This window comes from Podarcis vaucheri (assembly GCF_965113315.1).
Source record: "Podarcis vaucheri genome assembly, chromosome: 7".
Lineage (NCBI taxonomy): Eukaryota > Metazoa > Chordata > Lepidosauria > Squamata > Lacertidae > Podarcis > Podarcis vaucheri.
In genome coordinates, this window is record NC_138765.1 from 8,009,514 (window position 1) to 8,029,108 (window position 19,595).

The following is a 19,595-nucleotide window of genomic DNA, read 5'->3' on the forward strand; positions in this document are numbered from 1 at the left end:
GAGGCGCACTCCATTGCCTCTTGAGACGGACAGGTGCCAACGGCTGTAGTGGCAGCGAGGGCAACCATGTTTCGGAGACCTTACACCAGAGGTCGTCAAACTAAGGACCGTGGGTCAGATACGGCCCACCAGGCTCGTTAATCCGGCCCGTGAACCTTGCGGACCCTGCAGCCGGCTCTGTCAGTCCCCGCGCTAAACAGGCGCGGCGCAGAGACTGACTTCCATGACGCGGCACGGCTTCTGGTTGCAGCCAGTCAAAAGCCGCGGATGCCTCTGGGCGGGCAGCGATGGTGGCGTGGCTTCTGATTGGCTGCAGGAAGCCTCTGGGCGCGCCCCTACCTTCCCGCTGAGGCGGCTGGTTTTGTACTTTTCTCAGAAGATTGATAAAGAATGTATAATTATTTTGGTAATTGTTGTGTGTATATTAGTCGCCAACGTGTTGCATGAGTCGTACTACTATCAGCAGCACAGGTGGCAATTTTCTAGCATTATTGTATTACACCATGGGTAGGCAACCTAAGACCCGGGGGCCGGATCCGGCCCAATCGCCTCCTCAATCCAGCCCATGAACGGTCTGGGAATCAGTGTGTTTTTACATGAGTAGAATGTGTGCTTTTATTTAATTTTTTTTTAAATAATATTCTATTAGTTTTTATCAATAGAAAAGTTCAGAAAAATACAAAAACAGAAAAATACAAAATTACAAAATACAAACATTAAACACAAAAAAGAAGAAAATAAACACATATAAAAGAAAACAAAAACTCCCTCTTTCTTAATTTCTCATCTTTAGTTAACTTATTTTCCTGACTTCCTCACGTCTCCCTTTTTTGTATCCCTTTTAAAAATTGGTTCAGCAAATTCATGTCCTATTAGTTTATCTATTATCAATCCCATCTTACATTTTACCTTGTTGCTAGAACCCCTTCGATTCATTTCAATGTCATCAGCATTCAAAAATTTTACAATATTTCTGTAAATAAGTTTTAAATTTCCTCCAATCTTCTTCCACCAACTCTTCTCCCTGGTCTCAGATTCTGCCAGTCATTTCCACCATTTCCATATAGTCTAATTATTTAAAATGCATCTCTGGGTTATTTGTGGGGCATAGGAATTCGTTCATTTCCTCCCCCACAAAATATAAACCGGCCCCCCACAGGGTCTTGAGGGACAGTGGACTGGACCCCTGCTGAAAAAGCTTGCTGACCCCTGCCTTACACCTTCTTGGCCTGATGCCCTTCAGCTGTTTTGGGCTACAACTCCCATCAGGCTGCTGGCTGGGGCTGATGGGATTTGTAGTCGAAAGCACTGCCACCCCCCTCCTACTGGAGCAGCAAAGTTGGGCGCGTCTTTTCATTCAGCCAAGTTCAGCCGGCAGGCTCTGCTGCGATGTAAAACAACCCTGTTTTGTAGTCCAGCAGATGAGGAAGAGGGGGAGATGGAGGGAAATGGTGTCTGTCTCAAGACCACATGGATTGCCTGTAGGTGGGGCCGAGGTGAGACTTGAACTGGAGGATTTATTGTGCTACAGCTGTCCTTGTGATAGGCTCCATGGGAGACTGGTGACATTCCTCTTCTCTCCCCCCCCCCCCGCATCACGTATATAATTTTTTATTAAATTTTTCTAATTTACATTTCATTCATTTAAACAACCTCAAATCAGTGACTTCTCTTTCTGTGGAACATACCCTGTATGGTATGTTCATTTTACATACCATAAGGTAAAGGGACCCTTGACCATTAGGTCCAGTCGCAGACGACTCGGGTTGTGGCGCTCATCTCGCTTTATTGGCCGAGGGAGCCAGCGTACAGCTTCCGGGTCATGTGGCCAGCATGACTAAGCCCCTTCTGGCGAACCAGAGCAGCGCACGGAAACGCCGTTTACCTCCCCGCCAGAGTGATACCTATTTATCTACTTGCACTGGCGTGCTTTCGAACTGCTAGGTTGGCAGGAGCAGGGACCGAGCAACGGGAGCTCACCCGTCGCGGGGATTCGACCGCTGACCTTCTGATCGGCAAGTCCTAGGCTCTGTGGTTTAACCCGCAGTGCCACCCACATCCCTTTTTACATACCATACATCCCTGCACGAACTAAACCATTCAGTAATCCATTGTTGCATCCATCAAAACTTATTTACACTGTTGAATTTATCTTAATGCTTTTTTATTGTCTTGCAATAGCTTTTGACCAGCCCCTGCCACCTTCTCTCCCCACAACCCCAGGTAAAGAGACCATGCTGCGGCAGAAGGACTATGAGACGGCTACCCTGTCGGATATCAAGGCCCTGATCCGGAAGCACGAGGCTTTTGAGAGCGATCTGGCGGCTCACCAGGATCGTGTGGAGCAGATAGCGGCCATCGCGCAGGAGCTCAAGTACGCTGTTCCCCAGGCCTCCCCCCCCCCAGCAAAAGCAGCTCTCTTTCTGGGGGCACCTCCACCCAGGCTATGCCAATGAGCACACATAATATTGGGACTGGGGGTGCTGTCACATCCATGACCGGCTTGTGGGCTGCTTTCCATTGGGGCATCTGTTTGGCCACTGTGAGAACAGGAATGCTGGGCTGTATTGGCCCTTGGCTTGGTCCACCCGCCAGGTTCTTCTGTTCTGAGCTTGGCCTTGAATTCCAGCCAGTTAAATAAATATAAATAAATTTTTATATATACCCTGCCCTTCCCGGTTCAAAAACTGGGCTCAGGATGGCGAACAAATTTAAAACACCTACCGTATTTTTCGCTCTATAAGACGCACCCGACCATAAGACGCACCTAGTTTTAGAGGAGTAGAACAAGAAAAAAAATATTCTCTTCCTCTCTGCGCAGCGCCCCTTCAGCGAAGCGGCAGGAGAAACGGAGCCCCTTCCATTTCTCCTCCCGCTTCGCTGAAGGGGCGCTGCGCAGAGAGGGAAAACTGTGCAGCGCCTCTCCAGCGAAGCGAAGCCTGGAGAGCAAGAGGGATTGGTGCGCACCGATCCCTCTTGTTCTCCTGGCTTCAGCAAAACCTGCGCAGCCTCCATTCGTTCCATAAGACACACACACATTTCCTCTTACTTTTTAGGAGGGGGAAAGTGCATCTTATAGAGCAAAAAATACGGTAATTGTAAAAGCAGCATAAAAGACAGTAGAAAAAATACAGTTCTAGGGCAGGTGTTCTTCAAACTCAGGCCCCAGGCCAGGAAGAACTTCCTGGCGCTAAGAGCTGTCCGGCAGTGGAACGGACCACTTTGGAAGATGGCACTGCCCTTCACTGGAGGTTTATTACGCAAGAGTTTGGACGGACATCTGTCAGGGATTCTTTACCTGCAGTTCCCGCATTGCAGGGGGTTTGACTAGATGACACTTGGGGTCCTTTCCAACTCTGTGGTTCTGCATCGGTGGACTACAACTCCCATCATCCACAGCCGTCTTAGATCAGAGATCAAGGATGGTGGGAGTTGACGTCCACCCACATCTGGGAACCCAAAGTTGAATGAAACCACGACGCTCAGAGCAGCCTCCTTGCTGAAACTATCAGACAGCCGCTCTTAAGCCAGGACACTTGTGGCTTCCTCCTGAGCCAGTCCTCTGGCCTCCTCGAGTCCAGACAGTAAAAATCCCAATTTCAGTTGCTCTGGGCTGTGTGTGTGTGTGCGCGCGCACATGCACATTTATGCCGTAAGATTTTCCTGCATCCTGTGTAAAGGAAACATCAGCAGCCTCCGGGCCCTTTAGAAAGCTTCCCAGCCGCCATTCCATTGCACCGCCCAGGCCCACTTGTGTGTGTGTGTGTGTGTGACTTGAACCGTATTGCAGCAAGGGGGGTGACACAAAGAGACACTGTGTGATATTTTTGGCAGGTCCAAAATAGCAACCTCACCGCCCCTTTCCGTTTGTCACTGAGAATCCCTTTCCAATGCGTCTTTGGCTCCTGCACAGAAACGGCTGGGATCACCTCTCCTTTTGGAAAGAGTTCCTAAAAGAGTGTTCTCTTCCACTTGCGCGCACACACACACACACGCACACACACATACATATACACACACACGAGATACACAGTGCCCCTATTGTTCTCCTTCCCTCCTCCCTTTGTGTGACACCAGAATGTGCTTATTGTAAGAGTTTGCTGCAAACTTCTTCGTCCTCCCCCCCCCTTCTCCCTCTCCCGTCCCCCCAACTCGGATAAACTCGCGCACAATTAGTACACACACAGGCGAGAGCCATGAATAGCGGCTCTTATTCCCGTGGCTGGGAATGGCAGGGAACTTGGAAACATGGATGTGTGTGGCCCTGCGGCATGGCTTCATGGGGGAGAGAACACACACACAAACGCCTCTCTTGCAAAGAAAAAAAAGCCCTGAAATAGCGAAAGCGCCATTTGAAGGCCGCCGAAGCCTTTTCACCCCGCATCTGTTGCTTCGGGAGTCGCTAGGCAATAAATACCCTTTTCTCCCACCCCCTCGTCATGAGTTAGACACGGATCCTCGGTTAGGGGTGTTCTGCCTGAAACCAGGCCCCCTGTTTCCCCCGCGTGTCTTGTTGCTGTGGCTCTGCTGGCCCCCTCCCAAGGTATTTCGCTTGGCAAACCTCCCGGCTTTTCTTTCACCATCCCAAACGTGTAGCGACATGCAGACTTCCAGAGGAACTCTGCTAAAAACTTTGCATTCGGGCTGGGAGAGGGGGAGGTGTTGGCTGGGAACATGCCGCTGTTGGGGCTGGGCACTAGGCTCTCTGGGCCGGGCTCTCTGGCCAGAGACCTGGGGGGGGGGGGAGAGCTCCCATCCCGCCCGCCTGGTGGGCAGAGAGCCTTGAAAGGGGGGAACAGCACCCTCTGGTGCCCGAGAGCTGCCACTGTGTTGCTTGCGCAGCAGCCAGGCTCAGGGAGGAAATAGATGCATGGCGTCTCTCGCACCCGGTTGCTGATTTCCTGCATATTTCTGTGGCTCAAACCCACAACCCTGAGATTGAGAATCTCATGCTCTGCTAACGGAGCTATTTGTTCCAATAATTAAAAGGCCACAGGTGTGCTCTAAGCAGAGATCACGATCTCTGCAACAAGAGAGCCTTAAGAATATACCGTATTTTTTGCTCTATAAGACGCACCAGACCACAAGACGCACCTAGTTTTTGGAGGAGGAAAACAAGAAGGAAAATATTCTGAATCTCAGAAGCCAGAACAGCAAGAGGGATCGCTGCGCAGTGAAAGCAGGAATCCCTCTTGCTGTTCTGGCTTCTGGGATAGCTGCGCAGCCTGCATTCGCTCCATAAGACACACACACATTTCCCCTTACTTTTTAGGAGGGAAAAAGTGAGTCTTATAGAGCAAAAAATGCGGTAATTTCTCCTCCTTTTCTCCCAAGATGCTTGGCCCATTGTGATTGTATGAAGGCCGTAGGGGGAAGAGAGCTTAGCCCCACTGGCCTGGCCCCAAATAATGCCCCCTTTCTCTCTGCCCCGCAGCGAGTTGGACTACTACGACTCGCCCAGTGTCAACACCCGGTGCCAGAAGATCTGTGACCAGTGGGACTCGCTAGGGTCCTTGACCCACACACGGAGGGAAGCCTTGGAGGTGAGCCGGGAGGCTCCTGCAGCTTGACCTGACCTTCGGCCGGGGGCGCAGGGGAGAGTTGGCGCTGTGTCATGTGACCCTATCACCTGACCCATTTCTCTCCTGCACAGAAAACAGAGAAGCAGTTGGAGACCATTGACCAGCTCCACCTGGAATATGCCAAGCGGGCAGCGCCCTTCAACAACTGGATGGAGAGCGCCATGGAAGACCTGCAGGACATGTTCATCGTCCACACCATCGAGGAGATCGAGGTAGGAGGAGGGGGTGGAAGGTCACCGGGCGCAATTCAGTTGCCCCAGGAACGTGCCGGCGAGTCATCAAAGAGGGAGCTAACTCCTTGTTAGCAAAACACGATCCCCGCAGACTTTGTTGACTGCAGAGCAGCACATTCTTCCTCCGTGAAAATCAGTTGCCGAGACTGAAAGGCCCTGCCTCTCACCAGGGCTTTCCCCCAAGCAATTGGAGACTGTTCCTACATGCCAACCTCTCCTCTGCCCTTTTCACGCCTCTCCTGGTTCTGGGAGAAGGGGAGCTTGTCACAGCAGCAGCCGCAGGAGGACACACCAGCCAGACTCGCCTCGGCCTGCCTCATCTCCAGCCTCTTGATTCTGAACTTCTTTCTGCCACAGACTCTCCCTGCTCACTAAGCCCTCTCACCCCTTTGGTCTCTGACACCTCCTCTTCCTGGTCTTCTCCCTCTGAGCACCCGTCATTGACCCACCACCCCTCCCCAGGCTCTGAACCTCCTTCCGCCGAGGTTTCCCAACTCGTTCCTATTGGCTAAACCTATTTGGTGTTTTGCAACTTTCTGACTAGTTGCAGGACCTTCGCCAGACCTAGCAGAGTAAACGCAGAATCCACGGAAGCAATTGGCGACTTGGCTGCAGGCAGGATAGACGAAGCAGGAATCAGGAACTTGTAGTTAGGTGTTTATTATATACAGTGGACTATTTACAGGAACAGAACACAGATCTTTTGCTAGCTCTCTCTCACACGACTCACAACTCCTACACTGACACACAGAACTCTGAACCTCTGAACTCACGAACTAACACATTCCAGTTAGTAGGCCATTAATTATCACTCCCTTGAGAGAGCTTGACCAATCAGGGAGCTGTCTCCAGGTCTCTGTTATCACCAGGCAGACTTACTCCTTCAGATTGCCTTCTGGCTGTCTACCAAACCTTAATTGACTCCGTGTGAGTAGCTGCACATACTCAGATTCCCAACAGTTCCTCCCACCACTCCTCAGAGTCCAACTGCTCCATGACACCAGTTCAGAGAATCTTGGGTCCCCAGGACTGGGGAAGCTCACCTGAGGCTTGGAGGACCCATCACCTGAAGGCAGCTTCCTGCATCCTGACTTGGTATAAGACAGGTTCATATGCCTGTACATGAAGCTGCTTTCACGTGGCTTTAAAAGCCAAACAGAACTTGACAGGCGGCGCTCTGCCGTCTGGGTCACAGCATCATAGCATTGTAGAGTTGGAAGGGACCCGAAGATTTTAATCTAGTCCAACGCCCTGCAAGGCAGGAATTGCAGCTAACAAACCCCTTTTTCTCCCAGGGATTGATTGCAGCCCACGATCAGTTCAAGTCTACCCTTCCCGACGCGGACAAGGAGCGTGAGGCCATCTTGGGTATCCAGAGCGAAGCGCAGAAGATTGCAGACTACAACAACATAAAACTCTCCGGGAACAACCCGTACACTTCGGTCACTCCGCAGATCATCAACTCCAAGTGGGAAAGGGTGAGTGGAGATGTCCGGATGGTGTCACGAATCCAGGCAGTGTCCTGGAGGGAGGTGGGGGGAGAGAGAAGACGCCCAGCTGAAATGATTTATAATGAATTGAAAAAGGTATTTAAATATACCTTCTCGAAGAAACCAGAGGCTTTTCTCTTGGGCATGGTTGACCAGTTGGTGTTAAAAAAGGATAGAACTTTCTTTATGTACGCTACAACAGCAGCAAGAATACTTATTGCAAAGTATTGGAAGATGCAAGAATTGCGCACTTTGGAAGAATGGCAGATGAAGCTGATTGATTGTATGGGACTAGCAGAAATGACTGGCAGAATCCGTGACCAGGGAGAAGAGTCAGCAGAAGAAGATTGGAAAAAATTTAAGGACTATTTACAAAAATACTGTAAAATTAAGGAATGTTGAATGATGTTGGATTGAAATTAAGTGGTTTCTAGCTGTAATGGTATTAAGGAATATGATAAAATAAGTTGTGAAATTTATGTGTTTTTAGCTTTTTTCTTTTTATGTCTGCTTTTTTCTTTTTGTTTGTAAAAAATTGGAAAATTTAATAAATATCTTTATATAAAAAAAAGAGAAGATGCCCAGCTGAAGTGGCCCACGGCCAGTTTGGCTGGTGGGAGACGCTGGAGGTCAATGATCCAACTCTTTTTGTTCTCGTTTTCGCTGGAGCAGGTGCAGCAACTGGTGCCAAAGAGGGACCACGCCTTGCAAGACGAGCAGAGCAAGCAGCAGTCCAATGAACATCTGCGCCGGCAGTTTGCTAGCCAGGCCAACATTGTGGGGCCTTGGATCCAGACCAAAATGGAGGTGAGGGTGCTCTGCCTGCTGCTCCCCGCTTGCCCCACAGGAGAGGTGCAGAGAGGAGAGATTTCCGTTTCGTTTCATTTTCACTATCAATTCGTATACCGCCTTTCTTGTAAACACAAGGCAGTTTACAAGCCTGCAAGATAGACAGCAAAGATCACACGCCTAATAGCAATCATACCCAATTCTTTAAAAACTCATAATAAAAGCATAAGTTAAAGATAAACAACTTGAATAAAGCAATATTCATTAGTCCATTAGAATACAGTGGTATCTCTGGTTGCGAACGGGATCCGTTCCAAAGGCCCATTCACAACTTGAAAGGAATGCAACCCGCGTCTGCAAGTGTGAGGGTTGCGATTCGCCACTTCTGCACATGTGCATGACGTCATTTTGTGTGTCTGCGCATGCGCGAGCGGCGAAACCCGGAAGTAACCCTTTCCAGTACTTCTGGGTCGCCGCGGGGCGCAACCTGAAAACGCTCAACCTGAAGCAAACGTAACATGAGGTATGACCGTATAACAGTAAACAGTTAATTTAAATACCGGCAAATAATAATTAAACAGTTTACACTTATCAGTTAGAATAAAGAATTACTAAGCTGTAATCAGTAAAAATAACGGCAGGGCACAATGCATAAAATAACCACAAAGCCAGCATCAAATTGAGAAACGAGGGCACACAGATGACGAAAATGTTTTTTGAAAATATCCCCGAACTCCTCCTCCCTTCCCAGCCGCTTTTGCTTTTCTCATAGTCAAGGTTTGAGAAAGGCTCTCAGGTTCTGGAGGGTGGGGCAAGGCAGGTGGAAAAAGCTGGAGCTCTGGTACAGCGTAAGAGCCAACAGTGAGACGTGTGAGCCAGGAATCGCCCATCTCTCACCATGGGCTCTGCTGCTCTGAGAGCCTTTTGGGCTGGTCGAGACTTCCGGTTAGCGCCAGCGACTAATGGCGGATTCCCTCCGAGCTCCGGAGGGAATCGGCTCTGCAGGATCGGGTCTTGCCGCTGCGGCGAAGTGGGGACCCTAAAAAATCACAGGTGGAGAAGCCTGTGAAAGTGGTGACTCAGCGGGCACCATTTGCACACACACCCCCGATCTGCGAAGGAGCCTTTTTAAAGGCTCCGGAACGGGGTCGGGGTGCGGCGCGGTGCTGAGAGTACTTCCTCTTCTTCTGTGGAGTGAAGCCACGAGCCATTGTCGGAGAGCGCTGACTTCTTCTTTTGGGCTGGTGTAGCGGACTTACAGTATAATAGTAGCCCACTGGTTGAATTAGGGGCAGTGCCTTCCAGGTCTAAAAGCCAGGCGGTCAAGCTAGTTCTGGGCAGGATCTTTGCTTGCCTGGCCTGTTTGCCCTGACACGGCTCTGCCTTCTTCTCTCCCCCCTCCGCCAGGAGATCGGGCGCATCTCCATCGAGATGAACGGGACCCTGGAGGACCAGCTGGACCACCTGAAGCTGTATGAGCAGAGCATCGTGGATTACAAGCCCAACATCGACCTCTTGGAGCAGCAGCACCAGCTCATCCAAGAGGCGCTCATCTTCGACAACAAGCACACCAACTTCACCATGGAGGTGAGGGCAGCGTGGGGACGCTCTCAGCCAGCTAGCCAGACAACCGGCCGCTCTGGGGGGGTTTTCTGGCAGTTTGCATGCTGGGGGAATGGGAGTCAGGGAACAGGCCTCGCAAAACTGATACAGTGGTACCTCGGAACGTCTCCGTTGACGAAAGTTTCGGAACCCGAACGCAACGAAAACCCTGAAGCAGATGCTTCCGTCTTCGAACGCGCCTTGGAAGCCAAACAGCTTCCGCTGCGTGCTTTTCAATTTTCTCAGCTGAATCTGCAGACAGCCCTTTGTTGCCTCGGTTTTTGGACGTTTCGGAACTCGAACGGTCTTCCGGAACGGATTTGCGTTCGAGAACCGAGGTACCACTGTAGCTGTTTTTTTCCAAAGAAGTAACTCACACTACGTGCGGCTGACCCAGAAACTCCAGCAGGTGCAGAATGCCGCGGCGAGACTCCTTACGGGGTCCTCGCCACAGGATCACATTCACCCGGTGCTTTACCAGCTGCACTGGCTCCCAGTGGAGTACAGGGTCAGGTTTAAGGTGCTGGTTTTAACCTTTAAAGCCCTACACGCCTAGGACCCTCGTACCTACGGGACCGCTTCTCCTGGTATGCCCCACAGAGGACATTACGGTCTTCAAACAAAAACATCATGGAGGTCCCTGGCCACAGGGAGGTTAGGCTCGCCTCAACTAGAGCCAGGGCTTTTTCGGCTGCGGCTCCAACCTGGTGGAACGCTCTGTCCCAAGAGACTAGGGCCCTGCGGGACTTGACATCTTTCCGCAGGGCCTGCAAGGCAGAGCTGTTCCACCAGGCCTTTGGCCAAGGCACAGTCTGACCCCCTCCTTTGGTAATCCTCACAGAACTCTAGCCCAATGGTTGCCATTAATTTGATTTTTGAACTGATTTTAAAATGAATTTATTTTAGAAAGCTGTGTTATTTTTATTGTTGTTAGCCACTCTGAGCCCGGCTTCAGCTGGGGAGAGTGGGATATAAATAAAAAATTATTATTATTATTATTATTCAAAGAATAAATGGCAGAGACAACAATGATAAAGTACTTCAGTCGAAGCCATTTGGAAACATATAGGAAGGCAGCGTCTCAAGCGTTTCCAGGGCTGGCTGCCGGTTTTAGGGTTTCAGGCTTGCACCAGCCGGGCTCGTCTTCCTAGGCCCTTTTGCTGAGTGGGGAGGCTTTGATTCAGGGGGTTCTGCCTAGTTCTTTACAAAGCAACCCTTGTTGGGCTGGGGGAACCCTCTGCCCTCTACCAGATCTTAGCCCCTGATAGATCCCAGGTGCGGATTCAGCTTTCAAGAAGGCAGTACACCAAGGCGAGTGAGTTATTCAGCCTTGCCTCTTCCCCTCCCGCACCGAACTCTTCGTTCCAGCATATCCGTGTCGGGTGGGAACAACTCCTCACCACCACAGCCCGGACCAGCAACGAAGTGGAGAACCAAATCTTGACCCGGGACGCCAAGGGGATCAGCCAGGAACAGATGCAAGAGTTCCGGGCCTCCTTCAACCACTTCGATAAGGTAACCTGAGTTTGGCGCAGGGCTGGGGCCTCGTCGTGGAGCAGCTGGAAAGTCGTTTTTGGATGCAGAAGAGGCTTCCCTCTGTGTGTTTGTGTGTGTGTGCGCGCGTGTGACTTTCCTGCCTCTGATCACTAAAATAAAGAATGAATGAGAGGAAACTCCTGCCCATAGGAAAGGGTCCGTTCCCTCAGATTGAAAAATGACAAAGAGGCTGGCACCAGTTGGAGGGTCCTCTGAGCTCAGCCTGGTAGCGCTGCCATGAGTGCTCTTCCTTTCCTTAATTTCCAGGCCATGCTTGTTCTTCATGATTTATATTTTTATCCCAACCCTTCTTTGAAAGGGCTCAGGGTCGTTGCAGCCCCCTCCCTGCATTTTATCACCACCAGCCCTTTGAGGTGGGCCCGGCTGAGACAGTAGCTGCCAGCTCTCGGGGTGACTCTGCTTGCTCTTGGCAGAATTTTTTAAAAAGGGTTGAACGGTTTGGCGCTCCAGCTTCCAGCCGCTTTTCTGCCACCCAAATCAGACCTGTTCAATTTGTGTCCAGAGGAAACTGGCCAGGCCTATTGTTGGCATCTGTCTGTCTTGAGACACAATGGAGTTTGCCTCCAGGGGTGAAGTCAAACCGCTGCGTTAGCAGCACCCAAGTGGCCTCCCCCGGGGTGCAAGCCTGGGCGGATTGTCTTGAGGTCCTGGGCTCCTGGATGGCAAGACACACACACACACACACACACACACAGAGCCCAGTCTCACTGATGTGGTCTCCAGGGAAAGCAGAGCAAGACGTTTGGACCAGCTTGGCTGCAGGAGTTGCCGGAAGGAGGCGTAGAAGGCGCCATCCAACCGTCTTAGGGACTCCGCTCTGGATTTGTGCAGGGTTTCCTCCCAAGCCTTCCTCCCAGTGCGTTTGCAAGCACAATTCAAAGTGTTGGTGCTGACCTTTAAAGCCCTAAATGGCCTCGGTCCAGTATATCTGAAGGAGCGTCTCCACCCCCATCATTCAGCCCGGACACTGAGGTCCAGGGCCTTCTGGCGGTTCCCTCACTGCGAGAAGCCAAGCTACAGGGAACTAGGCAGAAGGCCTTCTCGGTGGTGGCACCCGCCCTGTGGAACACCCCCCCCCCCAATCAGATGTCAAAGAGAACAACAACCACCAAACTTTTAGAAGACATCTGAAGGCAGCCCTGTTTAGGGAAGCTTTTAATATTTGATGTATTACTGCATTTTAATGTTTGGTTGGGGGCCGCCAGTGTTTGGCTGGGGAGGCCTGGCCAGATGGGCAGGGTATAAATGGTAAATTATTTTTATTTTCTTCTCCCAAAGATGTCCTGCAAAGCAGCGGAGGTTTAAGCTCAGAGTTTTCCTTCTCCTAGTTGGGCTCCCTTCCCAGGCTGACAACCCCCCCATAGAAGCCAGTGTTCATTTTTTCACGGCTTGTTGCCGAACGTCTGATCAGGACAGGTGTTGGTGTGAAAGTCCTGTCTGTTTTTAGCGCCCCAGCCAGGTCCTTGTAGCAGGGAGTCCCAAGGGGCTCTTCGTCTTCTTCCCCCTCCTCCTCTGCCCACTTCCTGGGCCTGCGGGCAGGAGCTCCCCCCGAGAGCATCCACGAGAGTGTTGGAACTAACGCCGTGTCTTTTCCCCTTCCCCCCTCCCTTGTCGTGTGCACGTGGGCTCTCCTGCCCTCCTCCCCACCCCCCTCAAATGTGCATGCCGCGCCCTCCGCCCCTCCCTGCGCGTGGCCCGGCGGCAGGACCACGGCGGCTCCCTGGGACCGGAAGAGTTCAAAGCTTGCCTCATCAGCTTGGGATACGATGTGGAGAATGACCGACAGGTACCCGATGCCCGTTCAAAACCGCGCAGCCGCTCGGCGACCTTGCAATTAACCTGATCTCCTTTCTCTCTTCCTTCACCACGTTCGTTTCTCCCCACCATCAAACACCCATTTTTCTTCTTCTTCCTCCTCCTCCCGCCACCTTGTCGTCGCCGTGTTTCGTGTATCCGATTTGTGCGCCCGTGTCTTCCCCCACTTCCCCTGTCGTCTGTTTACGTGGCATCTCGATGGCTTCTCCTGACTGATGTGTTCTCTCTTTCTGTGTCTCTTTCCTCCGTCGGGCTCTGCGGCCCTCTCTTCCCTTTCCATCTTTGCATGCCTCCTCCATCTGCGTTCTCTCCCTCCCTTCGCCTGTCGGCCTCTGGGAATAGAAGCGCACGGGCAGCATGGACACAGACGACTACCGAGCTCTGCTTATCTCCACGGGATACAGCCTGGTACGCTCCACTCTCTGCTCCCCCCCCCCTTCTCTTCCTCGCTCTGTCCTCCATGCCGACGGCAGCAGCTGGCAACAGCCGAAATGCTGCATCTGTCCGTTGTGTGGCCGGCCCTCGCCGTGGGCAGTGTCCTTCCGCCTTGGGCACCCAGGCCTTGCTGAACTCCAGCTCCCATCATCCCCTGCCAGCTTAGGCGGGGATTATGGGAGTTGTGGTCCAGGCTGAAGAACACGGGCCTAGGGTGTGAGTCGGAACGTGATGTCAAGTCGGGTCAAGGGTCGGGGGGCTGTGCTTACGGCCAAGTGGTTTGCAAGACAAGGCGGAGGAGGGTGGGAAATTCAGGGTTACTGGTGGGTGGGCATTTGCTAGGGCTGCTGGGAGTCACAGGTGGGGAGAGGGTGCTGTTGTGGGCTTCCCATTGGGGGTGCTTGTTTGGTCGCTATGGGACAGGTTGCTAGATTAGATGATCTTGCAGACTATTCCTACTATGAGTCGGCAGGGTGGGGGAGCTCCCTTTGGTTGAGTGGGGATGGCTATGGAGGGACGACTTTATGTAAAATAAACATGGAGGGGGTCCAGAAATCAGGCAGGCACCACCCTACGAAGGTTCGGGCACCTGGTTAAGATGGTTTTATTCCAGGAGGCCTTTGTCGCTCACAAATGCTGCTCCGATGTTTTATTCTCCAGCATTTTACATTTCGGACATAGCTGTGCCGTACATTTGAAGCATGTGACTTCCACCAAAGGATGCTGGGAACTGTAGTTTGCCCTCCACAGAGCCACGCTCCCAAGTACCCTTAACAAACTACAGTTCCCACAATTCTTTGGGGGAAAGCCATGTGCTTCAGGTAAACATGACAGCGTCGGTGTATGGTAACATTTTTATTCTCCGATGGCCACTTTGAGACCCATATAAAGTGAAAAGCGGGGTATAGATTTCTAATAAGTAGCGTAGAGGAAACTGCTTTTGTGCCAGGTTTGACTTGTTTACCCATCTAGCTCCGCCTTCTCCAACGCGGTGCCCTCCTTCATCGCTGGCCCTCTGGAGGGCGCTAGGTTAGGGTCGGCTGATTGAGCCCAGCATTGCCTGCTGAGGCTGCCAGCCGTTCTTCCAAGATCTAAGGCAGAGAGAAGCTCTTCCCCATTTCCTGCTATCTGGTCTTTTTTATTTTTAACTGGAGATGGGAGGGACCAGAGACCATTCCAAGCAGGTGACCTGCTGCCCTGCTATGGCTCCTCCCTAGTATAACGCTGCGGTCACAGGAGATTCAAATGGAAATTAAGCCTAGGAAACCTTAAGCAAGAAAGGTTTGGGCCAAGATCGTCCGGGTGTAGTTCCGAACTCCGCAGAATTCCCGCCAGTCCAAATTCGGACAGCCACTTTGACACAAAATAGGGGGGACTTCTCTAAAGCTTGAGGCCACAGCTGAGTTTTCCAGCAAACATGTCAGAGCCATCAAACGGACTCAGCTGTTTCGCTGCCATTTTGCCAGGAGACTCAAATGACCTCCTTTCTCTCACCCCCACCCCTGCCTCCCCAGGGAGATGCGGAATTCAACCGGATCATGAGTGTCGTGGACCCCAACAACAGCGGAGTGGTGACTTTCCAAGCCTTCATCGATTTCATGTCCCGGGAGACCACGGACACGGATACGGCCGACCAGGTCATTGCCTCCTTCAAGGTCCTGGCTGGAGACAAGGTGAGTTCAACAAGGGAGAGGAAAGACTTTAAAGAAACGAGCAAAAAAACCAACCACATTTCTAGCTGTTGTGGCTGAAAAGGCATTGCTGAGAGTGTTCGAATCTCAGAAGCCAGAGGAAGAACAGAGTCAGTTTTCTAAGCATTTTGGGCTGGGGGCTTCAGGAACTCCTTAGCCCTCTCAAAAGCCAAGTAAGGGAGATCATGCAGATTTGTGCAAGCTTTCGCCTGATTGCAGGACAGAATATGACTTCCCTCGGTGCAGAATTTAGAAAACTTTTTGAAAATTCAGAGAGCATAGTCACCCAAGACATTTTTTCCCCTTGAGATGACTTGGGGGGCAGATCTGCTTGTACGTTTCAAACACATTCCACACTGCATTTGAAGCATGCGACTTTCCCCCACGCCCGCCCAAGAATCTGGGAACTCACAGCTAAAATAAGGAATCTGAAAGACAAAATATCTGGGGAAGAACGGAGACCCTTTTTAGTTTATATAAGAACACAATACAGCGAAATAAAATTTCATCCAGGTTTTCCCTTGTGAGCAATGGAAAGAAAATAGAAAAGATTGCAATATAGGATTTAGGTGAATGGATAAGGTTAATAGGTTAGACAGGCAGCAGGGAGGAGAGGGACTCAGACCATCAAGAATTAAGGATGGGAAGTTGCCAGGATAAATAGATTTTGATGTAAATTGTATGTTATATGATCTTAACGTACAATGGTACCTCGGGTTACATGCGCTTCAGGTTACAGACTCTGCTAACCCAGAAATAGTGCTTCAGGTTAAGAACTTTGCTTCAGGATGAGAACAGAAATCGTGCTCCGGCGGTGCAGCGGCAGCAGGAGGCCCCATTAGCTAAAGTGGTGCTTCAGGTTAAGAACAGTTTCAGGTTAAGAACGGACCTCCGGAACGAATTAAGTACTTAACCCGAGGTACCACTGTAAATCAATGTAAAATAATAAACTTTTATAAAAAAATATCCTGGGAGTTGTAGCTTCGCCCTCGCAGAACTACAACTCCCAGCACCCTTAAACTACAGTTCCCAGGATTCTGCGGGGAGGGGAAGCCATGTGCTTTAAATCGATGTGCTGCAGATTGATGGAGTTTGCTGCAAATATTGGCTTGGGACCGCAAAAAACCACATTGTGTTATCCCAATGTTCCTGATCCGCCACCCGGTGGGCGCAACCTCACGCAGGCCTCTCTTCTTCTCTCTCCCCCCCCCATCCCTGACGCAGAACTACATCACGGCTGAGGAGCTTCGGCGAGAGCTCCCCCCCGACCAGGCCGAGTACTGCATTGCGCGCATGGCACCTTACCAGGGGCCCGACGCCACCCCCGGCGCCCTTGACTACAAGTCCTTCTCCACGGCGCTTTACGGCGAGAGCGACCTGTGAGGCTAGAGCCGGAGGCAGCGGCGGCAACAGCAAGCGCTGGCGCTTTTTGGGGAGGGGGGGCGACACTCTTGATTTTCCCCCATTCACACAAACACACACACACACACACAAACACAGCAATGGGAAGGTTATCTTTCTCTTTCCTTCTCTCTCTCTCTTTCACTTTCTCTCTGAGGACAGAAAGCTGCCTCCACGCTGGGCGACCCCTGGGAGCTGGCCTGGGCCACCCCCTCCCCACCCCCTTCTCCCCCACCCCATCCCCATTGCGCACTCTACGGACACTATGCAACAGTTCCAAGTCTTTCCCCCAAAACTCTGAGCAGCGGAGGAGCTCGGTGTGGCTCCTCGCTTCCCGGGGGAGGAAGGAAGAGTTCGGCCCCGAGGCCTTTCCAGCAAAGGCCGTAAAGCATCCCGGCTGCCGCCGCCGCGGTTCAGATGGCTATTATTGTTAGATATAGATGACATTCCGGTTTCCCTCCTTCTACTGATCTTAATTGGGCCCCGAGTGGGATGGAGAGTTCTACTGTCGACTGGCATATACAGGGCCCTCCCTTCCATCTCTTCTCGGGCGCTGCCTTTTAATTTATGTGTCTGGGGTGCCCCCAAGCCGCCCTCGGTCCGCGGCGCGTTGAAACCCATTGCCTTCGGGATCCGGAGGGGCTGTCGAGACCCACTTCCTTGCTTTCCTCTCTTTCTCTGACACAGAATCTAGATACCTCATTCCGGACCTTTCCGCTTGCTGCGCTAGGCAGTTTTTGGGCCCAGCCTGTGCCTCTCGCCCCCCAACCCCAGCGTCGCACCTCCGACCGGCTCCTCCCCCCTTCAAGCGTCTAGGTCCAAACTCGCGGTTTCTGCCCAGGCTGTTTGCTTTGACTAGGAAGCAGAGTTGGGTCTGTACAGCCAGTCCTAGGCAGCTCCTTTAAGCAGTGCCCTCGTTCACGGCCACCCAAGCTCTCCGTGGCACACGCTGCTTAGTTTGACGTCCACGGTTTGCCCTTCACCTGCTTGAAGAAATAGATTGCCTTCCCATTCAGGGCTAGTTGGGAGGGCTTGCACCTGGCAAGGGCGTATTGGCCCTTTCCCATTCCGCAGACTGAGCACGCGAGTGTTCAAAGAGGCAGTGCCTCTCTCCTCAAATCCGTCGCAGCTTCTTCCCCAACGCTCGCAGGAGAAGCAAAACCTTTGCGGAACGGATATCTCCACCCCAGTCGGGCCCTTTCTCCTCTTTTTTCTCCCACCCTAGTCTCCGGTTTTATAAATCCTCCCGTCCTTCTCTGCCCCATGCCATCAGGTCGCGGCAAACCCCCCCCCCAGCCGCTTTTGTAACAGAGTTTGGGAATAACACAATCTCAGCAATACCGACGCCCATCTTTGAGGCCGAAACGCGAAAACGGTTCGTTTTCTCGCGCGAAGTGCGCCCAGAGGGGTCGCGAGGAGGGGCTTTAACTTTCTCCGGGAGGAGGGAGAGGTGCTAGGAGCCGAGCATCAGTCTTCAAAAGCAGGCCGACCCGGAACGGATTTGTCTCGTTTCCCCCTTTCTCGACACCCTTGTTTCACACCCAAGGGTGTTTTTGGGTGTGAGGGTGAGAAAAGTGAAATTGTGGGTAGGTGACCCCCAAGGCGGAAGGCAGGGGGAATCGCAAATAACTACAGGTGCTTTCGGAGGGAACTTTTGAGGGGTGTCTGAGAAGGAGGGGGGAGCCCCAAGATCGTGCTTCCCAGCATCCTCTGGGAGTGATTCTTGCAAGGTAGTGAAACAGACTCCGCTGCAGGCAAAACAGCTTTCTGAGCACCTCGCAAACTGTTTGGCTGCTCCCTCTTCTCCCCCCGCAGGGCAGGAGCGACTCGCTCATTCAGTCTTCCTCTCTCTCTCTCTCGCCTCGCTCTGAACAACCCATAAAAAAAAAAAAATCCATTGCTTCACGCTTATATATATATATATATATATATATTATATATATATCTATTTTTTTGTAATTTCTTCATCATGGTGCAGGGTTTTCTGAGGACCAAATCTAAAACGAAAGAGAACCATGCAGAGATCTTTTTTTAAAAAAAGAAAGAGAGAAATTAAAAACACAGCAAACTGTTGCAATTTAATAACGTCCAGATTTATTATTATTAAATATATATATACATCTAGCATCGTATATTGCCGAAGGGTGTGTTTGGGTTTGTTTGTTCGGTATTTTTTTTTTTTTGTCTTTGTCTTATTCCTTCATCATGTAATTAAAAAGTTATGGCTGACCGTAGCACTGGGGGCGGGCGTGGGGAACCAGTAACATTCCTACACCTTTTTTAATTTTTGGTCACCCATCTTTTTCGTTTTGGTTCTCTTCTTCCTTCTTTCTTTTTGTCGTCGGAGAAGGTTTAGCTTATTTTATTGTGTTTGCTCCTGAATGCCTGCCCTCTGCAGGGTTCGGGCAGTTCAGCCAATAGGGAGTAGCTGGCTTCTGTCTGCCTCTGTTCTACAAACTTCCGAGCTTTCCGGGGAAAACCAGCCCTCCTCCCACTTGGGAACAAGACAATAAAATGTAATATTTTTAAGGATGATTTCTCTGTTGTCGTTCTTTCCAGTACGTTTCTGAGCACAATTCAAAGTGTTGGTGCTGACCTTTAAAGCCCTAAACAGCCTCAAAGGCCCAGTATACCTGAAGGAGCGTCTCCACCCCCATCGTTCTGCCCGGACACTGAGGTCCAGCGCTGAGGCCTTCTGGCGGTTCCCTCACTGCGAGAAGCCAAGTTACAGGGAACCAGGTAGAGGGCCTTCTCGGTAGTGGCGCCCACCCTGTGGAACACCCTTCAGATGTGAAGGAAATAAGTAGCTGTCCTATTTTTAAAAGACATCTGAAGGCAGCCCTGTTCAGGGAAGTTTTAAATATTTAACGCTGTATTGTTTTTAATACTTGATTGGGAGCCGCCCAGAGTGGCTGGGGAAACTCAGCCAGATGGGCGGGGTATAAATAATAAATTATTATTATTATTATTATTATTATTATTATTATTATTATTATTATT

At 51.2% G+C, this 19,595-nt stretch overlaps 1 protein-coding gene across 4 annotated transcripts in view; it reads left to right on the forward strand.

The window, feature by feature from the left end:
* ACTN4 (actinin alpha 4) overlaps positions 1-17,405 on the forward strand; it is a 133,631-nt gene extending 116,226 nt beyond the window's left edge. For 2 of the 4 annotated variants that reach the window (XM_082230991.1, XM_082230990.1), the window contains exons 12-21: positions 2,224-2,374; positions 5,435-5,543; positions 5,654-5,794; positions 7,111-7,293; positions 7,978-8,112; positions 9,502-9,681; positions 11,065-11,211; positions 12,959-13,039; positions 15,018-15,176; positions 16,419-17,405. In XM_082230991.1, coding sequence (XP_082087117.1) covers positions 2,224-2,374; positions 5,435-5,543; positions 5,654-5,794; positions 7,111-7,293; positions 7,978-8,112; positions 9,502-9,681; positions 11,065-11,211; positions 12,959-13,039; positions 15,018-15,176; positions 16,419-16,577 — 1,445 coding nt within the window. In that variant the 3' untranslated portion in view covers positions 16,578-17,405. Of the gene's footprint in view, positions 1-2,223; positions 2,375-5,434; positions 5,544-5,653; positions 5,795-7,110; positions 7,294-7,977; positions 8,113-9,501; positions 9,682-11,064; positions 11,212-12,958; positions 13,040-13,410; positions 13,799-15,017; positions 15,177-16,418 lie in introns of those variants that run through there. The other 2 variants (XM_082230993.1, XM_082230992.1) reach the window with 2 other exon arrangements.
* Positions 17,406-19,595: the final 2,190 nt, after the last annotated feature.